Source organism: Gadus chalcogrammus, chromosome 14 (genome assembly GCF_026213295.1).
Source record: "Gadus chalcogrammus isolate NIFS_2021 chromosome 14, NIFS_Gcha_1.0, whole genome shotgun sequence".
Taxonomy (NCBI): Eukaryota; Metazoa; Chordata; class Actinopteri; order Gadiformes; family Gadidae; genus Gadus; species Gadus chalcogrammus.
The window spans coordinates 21,230,255-21,241,140 of record NC_079425.1 but is presented as its reverse complement, the minus strand read 5'-3'; the positions used below and the strand labels follow the sequence as shown (position 1 = coordinate 21,241,140).

General features: G+C 42.0%; 1 protein-coding gene across 1 annotated transcript; it reads left to right on the top strand.

Annotated features, from left to right (window-relative positions):
- The first annotated feature begins 2,873 nt into the window (after window positions 1–2,873).
- LOC130403828 (annexin A2-like) lies at window positions 2,874–10,682 on the top strand. The gene is made up of 13 exons (XM_056608330.1): window positions 2,874–2,983; window positions 3,959–4,019; window positions 4,654–4,747; window positions 5,352–5,446; window positions 5,734–5,847; window positions 6,293–6,383; window positions 6,523–6,602; window positions 7,275–7,334; window positions 7,539–7,632; window positions 7,941–8,036; window positions 8,281–8,339; window positions 8,770–8,892; window positions 9,192–10,682. Exons 2-13 carry the CDS (start codon window positions 3,969–3,971, stop codon window positions 9,249–9,251), a joined length of 1,017 nt encoding a protein of 338 aa, XP_056464305.1. The 5' UTR covers window positions 2,874–2,983; window positions 3,959–3,968; the 3' UTR covers window positions 9,252–10,682.
- Window positions 10,683–10,886: the final 204 nt, after the last annotated feature.

Below are 10,886 nucleotides of genomic sequence, written 5' to 3'. Positions count from 1 at the left end.
GCATGGTAGTGCAGTCTATTTCCTGTACCATTATGGTAAACGGGAGTGGAATAGCTCTCTAACCCTAACCCTAACCCTATCTTTGTAGAAGGTTTCGATGGGACTGAGTTAATGTTTAAAGTCGTATAATCTGTCAAAGCCATTGAACAAACTTCTTGAATGACTAGACCTCACTCGATATGTAACCACTCCCCTCCGCCCTGAGTGGTTGGAACAGTCAGCAAGATCATCATGACCAAACACAATGGCATGCACTGATCACTGTGTTGAGTATGACCAAACACAATGGCATGCACTGATCACTGTGTTGAGTACGATCAAAGCAGCCATAGAACGGTCCTCATCGGTCCGTCCCTGATTCAACTAATCCTTTCAATGTTTCGTGAACATAATACAACACCTAAAGCTGTGTGTGTGGCACTAACACCATTTCAGTTCCAGGTCATCCTATTCAAAACCAGCATGACAGAAGGACAATAAAAGTTATTCACTCTGAAAGTTTTTTTTTTCCTGTAGCGCATGCATTCCTTCCAGGGTATGTTCCCATACGGTGAATTGTTTGATTATGTTGTCATGGTGCCACACCCAACAACCCCCTCCGTCTGTTCCCTCTCTTCCCTCCTCTTATCTCCCGCCAAGAGACAGGTTCTTGCCAAGTTACACATAACTCTGGATTACAACACTGTTAAAAAAAGGATGTCCTCCCTCTCCCTTCCTCTCGCCCTAACTCACTCCCTAACCCTTATCTGAAATTATCCGACATGTCGATACACTCACCAAACCCTTTGGACCTTGAAATGCCTTTCTCTTGTCTGCCTTTCACTGGGATAGCAAAGACTTTTTAGCCAGAAACAGAGCATGAGAAACGTGTGCTGGTGGTGGCTCCTGTGAACTCTCAGAATCAGCTGACCGCATCTCAACATTAGGTGTTGACCGCCCCCCATCATGTCCACTAGCTTTCAACTGATCTCTCCTACTTGTATGCCTCTGTCTTCTAACATTAGTGAGGGGTGAAGGCGAGGGGGGGGGGGGGGGGCTAGCAGGGGAGTGTGATTGTAATAAACTCTTCAAGACAGTACTTGCCACAACAGACCAAAGAGAGATAGAGTTCTTTGGGTAGCTGACTTGGAGGCTAGTAGTGGCATGTTGTCGGTATTACAGTGAATTGAAGAACATAGAGAAGGCCTTGTGTTGCAGTCAATGTATGTTTACTATAATGTACTGGTTTTAAATGTATGTGAATAACTGTTAAACTTATAATTAATTTGTGTTTTACATGTTATGCCTCCCCTGCTCTCTCTCAAGAGAGGGGCTTTATTGGCATGGAGTAATGTGATAAAACATCTGCTTGCCTCGATAAAACATCTGCCAGAACAAAGAAGCCTACTCTAAAATCTGTAGTAATCAGCAGCTATCTTCCCATCTCTAACCTCCCATTCCTTACTAAAGTAATGGAAAGAATTGTAGCCAACCGATCAATCAATCACCTGATGAAGAACAACTTATTTGAGTCCTCTGTATTCCACTCAAACTGCTGATGTGCAAGTCCAAGTTCAACCTAAGCTTGGTTGGTCCTTGACCGCCAAGCCCCATCCAACCAGATTGCTGTCTTTGTTTGAGTGTGTTGCTGTGATCATGACTGGAGTCCTGGCTCACCAGCAGGCCCCTCATCATCGTGGACAATACTAATATCCATTAAAACTAATTTACTTAAAATGCTTGCTTTTTATACTACTACCGGTATGTATGTAAATGATGGCCCCCATTGCACTCATTAAATAGACAGTGGTACATATAGTACACACTGTGTTTAAGATAAACTGCTAGACTGTATCTAAGAGATACTGGACTATACTGTATCTGAGTGCTGTCTACATGTGGTGCGGACACCTCAGAGTACCAAGTTCTTGGGACAGGCTAGGGAAAAGGTTCCGTTGAGCAAGGCAGCTTGTATCGAGTTATGATGTAATCAAATATGATGCTGTTTTTCAAATTTGATAACAGGGTTTCGGTCTAAAAAATCATGTGTTTGAAAGAGAAAACCTTGTGTTTGAAGTACAGTCAGCCACAAGCGTGAGTGGATAATCCTCACCCTCTACTTTGGAGGGGAGTTAAGCTAACTCCTAGTGACCACACACAAACAAACCCAAACACACACACACACACACACACATCCTTGAGCCTCGCCAGCTTCCCACTCACCTTTGGACTCTGAGTAAATTGACACAGACACACCCTGACTTGTAAGAACGGAAGTCAATGTATTGGTACATAGTCTGGGCCCACCCCACAATGTTAACTTTTATCAATACTTTTATGATGTAGGTAGACGGATGTGAAAGGGATAATATGATGAGTGTTATAACAGAAGGGCCTTTAGTAACATGTTAATGATGAGACCATAAATGCTGCAGGGGAACACTTAATGATGAACGGATGGACGCATGACGCAATCTATTTTTATGACCTTCATGGTAATGATTGGAGCAGCTACGTATGTTTGCCTGAACCATAGACTGAAAGATTATGACGATGCCTTCGCGAGTCCATATGTCGCCATTGACATGACCAAATGTAACGGGCCGTTACCATAGTAACCGTAGTAAAACTACCATATTAAAACTACTGATTTCTCTGGGTTTGACCATTGTTGGGATCGGGCCATAAATTGGGATTATTTTAATTTTTAAGTACACAACTCAACAAAATATATAATATACAACACACGATGTATAAATATATAACTCTTAACGTACATTATGCAACTGTGCATTCCCTCAGGGGGAATGGGCTTGTCCATGGAGCGATTCCCCCCTCCCCCACCAGGGCAGGGGGAGGGCTGTGATGTGAGGGGAGGGCCAGAGTTGGACCGGGAGCAGTTTGAGCCCACAGTTCTGCTATTTAACCACAAAAACCCTGGTCCTGCCTCCCACTGGAACCTCTCTGTCTCTCTCAGCTGCAGCTCTTAGAACCGTCGTAAAAGGTAAGAGCACAACCTGTGTGTGTGTGTGTGTGTGTGTGTGTGTGTGTGTGTGTGTGTGTGTGTGTGTGTGTGTGTGTGTGTGTGTGTGTGTGTGTGTGTGTGTGTGTGTGTGTGTGTGTGTGTGTGTGTGTGTGTGGGTGTGTGGGGTAAGACCAGAATGTGTTTGCGTGTGTGCGTGTGTGCGTGTGTGTGCTCGGTGGCTGGAAGAAAATGCCTAAATGGCAATTTTGCATTATGGCTGCAGCTGGGTTTCCATAGTAGCGTGGAATGAGCGGACTCTGAACCAGGGTGGAGCACTGGCACAGGGAGTGGCAGAGCAAAGTTTACTCTGGACCCACAAATCACTGCCTGTCCCTGCAGTCTCGCTCTGTAATTACCTATCATACAGACGTCATCATTCCTGGGAAGATATATACTGTACATACTTGACCCACTGGAACTGGGATTGAAAATGGATTTGTGTAAAGCAATTCAGTGTTAGGCGGAGTGTGAGGAGAGTGTAGCAGAGTATAGTGCTGAAGTAACAGTGGGAGGGGATTAGTTTACCAGCATGGACGCAGGCAGGATGGAGTGATCCACAGCTTCATGACTGATAACTCTGAACTCTGCAGTTGCTAGGTGATCAAACATTGCCACAGACCCCTTAAGGTATAATATGAGGATAACATCCTGACACGCCCTAGTCCTTTCGTAAGGTCAAAGGTTAGGAAATGTTGAATGTTGAAATCCACATCTATTGCAACTCTGTTCTGAGGCTTTTGGGTTCAAGTTGTGTGTGTGTGTGTGTGTGTGTGTGTGTGTGTGTGTGTGTGTGTGTGTGTGTGTGTGTGTGTGTGTGTGTGTGTGCGTGTGCGTGTGTGTGTGTGTGTGTGTGTATGTGTGTATACATATTTATATATATAATGTATGTGTGTCTGTCAAGATGTCATAGATGTTTCAACATGTACATAAATGCTTTTTCTGAAATCTTGGCAGCTCATTCACAATGGCGTTAGTGGCTGAATATCTGAAGCAGCTGACGTTGACTCATACCGGGGTGAGTACTAAAGCTGTTAAAAGTAGCTCTTAAAAGACAAATTTTGATTTCATGACTTGGCTAAAGCAGATCATTTTGACACCAAAACACGCATGCATATTTATACCTTCAACAAACACATACAGGTACTTTATATTTTTTATTCAAACTCTATTCCAGCAGGCTGTTTTCATTGAAATAAAAATGTTTTTGCAAGCGTGATCTGGCCAGGAAGCCAGCGCACATTCCAAACACGCAGTATAACAGAACATTGTGTCGAGAGTTCAGTGAGCTCTGACTGCTGCACACATTTCTGCAACAGCACACATCTAACTTAGTAACATAATTTCATCCTGGCTCTCGATCGACTTCCCTAAACAGTTAAGTAAGAAAAACGATAAGTGAGCCTGCAAGACATTCCTAAAGAGTTTTGAAGAATGCAAGGCTCCATTCAACTCTAGTTAAACATTAACTTCATCGACTAAGTGTTCCTTTTAGCCGTGCATGCCCCATCAGTGATTACGTCGACCATTATGTTATCTGAATCAATGGATTGAATTCATTGCATCCCATCATGCATTCAAGTAATCTATTGCCCCCCCCCCCCCCCTCCCCCCCAACCTGACCCTCATCCTAAACCCTTCCCCATCTTCAGGGGAAAGAGCCGACATTCCCCACTGTGCGTCCGATCAGAGACTTTGACCCATCCAGAGATGCCGCCAGGATCGACACCGCCATCAAAACAAAGGGTGAGAGAGAACCACCCTTCCATGTTGTTTTTACCTTTTTAATACTTTAGGGTCAGGTTAGGTCATCAAGCTGGTGAGTTATATAAAACACAGTACTAAGTACTTAATTACAGGTAGACGTCATGTCTTCTTGCCCTCTGGAACCATTGGGGCATTAAGCAAAGTCTGTGTGTAGACTTTGCTTACTGTCTTACTGCCTGGCCTTGTGGGTGGAGTACTCCATGTAGTAGTGGCAGTTGGCCAGGCTCAGGCTCAGGCTCAGGCTGTGGTGAAACTGAGTCACTTTCCTGTCTGGGCTCAGAACCACATACCACACACAGGAAAACCCACTTGAGCCCACGTTCACTGACATTGAACATCCCAACGTCTGAAAATTGAACATATTCATAACATTTTCAATACTTATGATGATGATGATGATGTTGATGATGATCAATTGACGAATGCTAAAGTTTATACAACATCTGTGATTGAACTTCCTACACTGTTTCAACACTATGTCTATGCTGTGAATTCAGCTGATCCTTGTCTTGCAATGCCTGGCAACACAATCTCCGGAAACAGGCAGAATTAAAAACAATTGTCTTGTCTGTTGTGTTTTCAGGTGTGGATGAACAAACCATCATTGACATCCTGACTAGGAGAAGTTGCGACCAGAGGACATATATTGCATTTGAGTATGAAAAGATTGCCAAAAAGGTTTGTTTGATGATTTATTTTTCTCCCACGACAAAACAAAATATTGTAGATTATTGGCATTGGAGCTGGCTGAAAATTAAGAGTTTGGAAAATAACTAGAAAGAAACTATTGTGAACTTTTTAATAAATGTGTTCAAGTATTCTATGTACTGCAATATTCTGTGGAAACAGGGGGGTTTGTATTTAAGTTTGTAAAAATACAAACCGCTCTCAGTTTGTGTTTGGGTAGTTAAATCATCTGTTAAAATGTATGCTGGTGGTAACTCATCTCTCAACGTGTTCTACAGGATATGACCACTGCCCTGAAGGGGGCGCTGTCGGGGTCTGTGGAGGCCGTGATGCTGGGTCTGATGAAGACTCCCGCCCAATACGACGCGTCAGAACTCAAAGGTTCCATGAAGGTGAGAGAACCTTTCTTCTGTTTATTTATTTTTCATGTCTGGATACATATTTTTTTTCTGTTTGTATATTATGTGCCATGTTGTCATGCTAACATCTTATAGTCCTATTTCGTTTAAACACAAATATTTCAAGACCTGCTCTCCCCCACCTCACCTCCAGGGTGAGCACCCCTCCTGTTAGACAGACACATGAGCGCCACACAAACCCCTTTTAGAGTTTTAGAGTTTGCATTTAACCTTTATTTATTTAAGATAGTCTCATTAAGGTTTCACACCTATATTACAAGAGAGACCTGATAGCAACAGCAATACAGGCACAGGACACAAACACACTTATGATGGATTATCAGGAATAGTTGGAGAAGTCATAAAATGCTGGTGAAGTGTGTATCAGGTGGACTATCAACAATTTTAAAGTTATTAACAACATGCTTCTTCTGTCCAGGGTCTTGGAACAGATGAGGAGACCCTCATTGAGATTGTATGCTCCAGAAGCACTCAGGAACTGGCAGAGATCAAAAAGGTTTATAGAGAAAGTAAGTAGGGCTACCACCATTTACGTTTTGAATTATCAACATTATTAGTTTGGAGATAAAAATACAATTCAGCTCTGGAGAATGTTTGTCTCTTGTTAAAATATGTAAATGTAAAAGTGTTCCTCGGTTTATCACCCAGTGTTCAAGAAGGAGCTGGAGAAGGATGTAGCTGGAGACACCTCAGGGGACTTTGCCAAACTCCTGATGGCCCTCGTGCAGGTATAGCCCCCCACCCGTTTACACCATAGCCACCCATCACCTAGCTACCACTATAGGGTTTATACATTACGAAGTCACATCATAATGTCGCCGCCATTTTGGAAGCATCGGCCATCGGAATGTCTGTTATCACGTCAGTGGTAATGGCTTTTTCGGGTCATTGTTTAGTAGTTCATCGTTGTATTTGAAACTGCCACAGTGCTTCCCTATGTTATGGTTTATTCATGTTGATTTAGGAATTAACAGCACTAATACAAGGGTGGCACTTATCAATTCAGCAAAAAATAAGGACACTTTACTGGACCAGAATAGAATCATTAACCTGAATCCAGCCTGCTGTGAGACTTGATTTACCCGGGACTTGACTGCTTTGAGAGTACTATCATAGCCTGAATTCCCTGTTGTGGTTGACCACGGACTGTGCCGCTGCTCTGAAGAGTGTCAGGTAGACTGCCAGACACGCAGGGACCTGATGCGCTCTTATTTTGAAAGCAATCAGTTAATCCTGTTAAGAGTCTAGACCACAGGGACGTTCACTGCTGACTATATACAACCACCAACCCCTTTGATATCATGTAGAAACGTGTATTATGTTGTATTGTCTACCTCTATTGTGTGATGATGGATTATGATTGATTTTTTATTTCTTTGTGCATGTTTTTCCTCTCCTAGATCAAGAGAGACGAACCCTCCAACGTTGTGGACTATGAGCAAATTGACCATGATGCACGGGTAGGTCTCCCAGTCCGGTGCCGTCCTACAACTTTACAATAAAGGAAATAAATAGCACTTTTACAGCCCATAATATAAACTGTTTAAAGCCCAGTGAGTCAACTATGCAGCTCTTTCTCACAAAAAATGCTAACTTTCTTTCTTGTCAATGAAGTCGGAATGGATGTGAAAAGTAAGATCCGTGTTTTTGCCTTCCACCTCCAGGCTTTGTATGAGGCAGGTGTGAAGAGGAAGGGGACAGATGTGGTCACCTGGATCGCCATCATGTCTGAGCGGAGCGTCCCTCACCTGCAGAAAGGTACTTCCTCTCCAAAGCACTAGGCCTGCCTATCCTTCCATGTCCATCTTACCTGCGGGGTTTTAATCTTATTTTGATAACATTGAAGTATAATTGAACATGTTTTATTGTGCTACCGTTCAAAATACAATCGAATTGAAGCTAATGTATAAAAACGAGAGGCCTTCAATTGAGCTACATAATATAGGCTATATTCATATTTGGTCTCATTAGTCCTAACATTGGGTAACTTGTTGACTAATTGTCGATAGGACAAACGCTTACTGAACCCAGGACTAAGGTGCATGTGTCTCTATTCCCTGTGTCAGTGTTCGACAGGTACACGAGCTACAGCCCATACGACATTAAGGAGAGCATCAGGAAGGAGGTGAAGGGAGATCTGGAGAAGTCCTTCCTCACATTGGGTACATACATGACCATTTACATTACACAGCCCATATGACCATGAACTTACTCCTATAGATACATTATACTAGAATTCACACATTACTATATGAAACGCCTCAAAGTTTAATTTGCACTTTCCGTCGATAATGTTGGCAAAAATGTTTGCACGTATCTTGCATTGTGCATGCTATTTTTCCAATAGTTCTATCGTATTGATTCTCAACTTACATTAAGCAAATGTGTTTTTGGTTCTCTCTCCAGTGGAGTGTTTTGAAAACAGGCAGCTGTACTTTGCCAGCAGACTCAGTGAAGCCATGAAGGTAAGGTTTGATTTCACACTTTCACAAACATCCTGATCTGCTCCAGAGTATTTATTGTGTGTGTTTCTGTGTGTGTGTGTGTGTGTGTGTGTGTGTGTGTGTGTGTGTGTGTGTGTGTGTGTGTGTGTGTGTGTGTGTGTGTGTGTGTGTGTGTGTGTGTGTGTGTGTGTGTGTGTGTGTGTGTGTGTGTGTGTGTGTGTGTGTTTGTATGTGATATGTGGGTAAGGTGTACTTCTTGCTTGTCAGAAGTAGAAAAGTAAAACACTTGTCCGGACTGAAAGGGATGGATCCAATTTATGATTTCATTTGTTATAACGAAAGCCATAAACAGACAACTACACAATAATTTGAGAGGAAACAAATTGTGTGTTTGTTGATGGAAAGCACCATGGGGGCTTATTTTTCACAATTGATGGTTGTTGTCGTGCAGGGTAAGGGAGCCAAGGACAAGGTGGTGACTAGAATCATTGTGTCTCGCTGTGAAGTTGACCTCATGAAGATCCGCTCAGAGTTCAAAAAGCAGAATGGAATATCTCTCTACCACACCGTCTCTGTAAGTACTTTGTGAGTGTGTGCGATTGTGTGTGTGCGTGCGTTCGTCCGTGCGTGTGTCTGTTTGTGTGCATGTGGTTTATATATGTATGCATGAGAAAAAATACATGATGGAATGAAATGCTACAAAAGTTGTATTAGTTAGTTAGTTCGATCATAAAGTACTAAATAAAGTCCATCGACAGTGAAGAAATCTGATCCTCTGGTCCCATGACCAATGGAGATGATCCTCTCGTCACATGACACATGTAGGTGTTCTTCCAGTCATATGACCCATCTATGTTGTTTCTCCCGTGCCAGGATCACACAAAGGGAGACTACCAGAAGGCTCTGCTGAGTCTGATTGGAGGGGACGACTGAAGATGTATTTTATACTATATTTACAGCATTTTGTGGATTTCATTGAAGCATGGAGGGGAATGTTCAAGTGCCGGCCAATGAGAATTGTTAGGCCTATATTTCTTTCTTTCTAAGAAACATTACTGGTTTTGTTGTGTTTCTGTGAAAATACATAATTATTTTTTATATATCACAAAATTTCGACACTAATTGTCATATGTTGCAACATTTGCAACAATGGTTTGTTACGACAATCCTCACCAGAATGTTTTTTTCCGGCAAGTAAAGTCAAAGTTTTAAAGTCGGCGTCATGTCCTTGTGTGCTGATACATAAGTCTGCCTCTAGAGGGCGGTAGAACAACAGAAAGTTTGAGTCCTTCAGCTGGTCCTTGCTTGTAGAGTTATCTTGCCTAGTATGGTTCACTTATCTAAAAAATAATGCTAACACACATTTCAGTAAAATACGTTATTGGATCAGTAATAAGGAAATTATTTAATAAATAGTAGTTTTTGATGGAAAATTTGATTTATGTCTAGTGATTGAAACTGAGTGAAAGAGATTGCTTAAGCACTCAATAACAATATAATTATGAACAATACCCCACTTATAACAATATATTTGTCAACTCTAGATAGGCATAATTAATATTCAATAGTGGATTCTGATGAGCGTCAAATCAGTCAAGTCACTTTTATACCGTGTATAAGCTTATTTAGATTGTTTTAATTGTCCGTGTGTTTTGCATTGTTTGTTTTCCATTAACTTTTTTTCATTAATTTAACCTCTGGCAACATATTTGCATATTTGCATACCACAGAAGCAAAACTGTTTCAATGTGTTGCTGTTGTTTAGTTTGTAGGTCTCCCGGGATAAGGAGTGCAAGGGAGGGGGGAGAGAGAAAAAGAGAGAGAGAGAAAGACTTAGCAAGTGTTGGAAGAAGAAAAGTTTTCACTATACCACTTGGCGAAAAAACAGGAGATATGACAAAACTAAAACCAGTAGATACAACTAAAACCAGGAAATAAATTTAACCTGAAACCAGGAGATTCAACTCAACTAAAACCAGGGGATGAAAGTACACTAACACCAGGAGATAAAACGAAATTTAAACCAGGAGATAAAGCTAAACTAAAACTAGGAGATACGAATATACGACTATACTAAAACCAGGAGATAAAACTAAACCTAAACCAGAAGATATGACTATTCAAAACCAGGAGGTAAAACTAAACTAATACCAGGAGATACAGGAGCAGCAGAAGGAGATTGAAGAGGATGAAATGAGAAGCACACGGAAAGAGTTAGAAAAGTTAGGGAGAGAACTATGAGGGAGAGAACTATCTCCACCTGAGGGAGGTGACTATAGACTTAAAGAAAGCCTCGCAAATATGCAAAACGCAAGAAAGAATCAGAAAAGCATATTGCAAAAGATATTGTGGAGCAAACGTTTCAATGAGGGGAATATGCACGCACACACGCACGCACACACACACACACACACACACACACACACACACACACACACACACACACACACACACACACACACACACACACACACACACACACACACACACACACACACACACACACACACACACACCACTGGGGGGGCATAGGAATCCCTCACCTCTTATGTCTCTAATGATTTCACA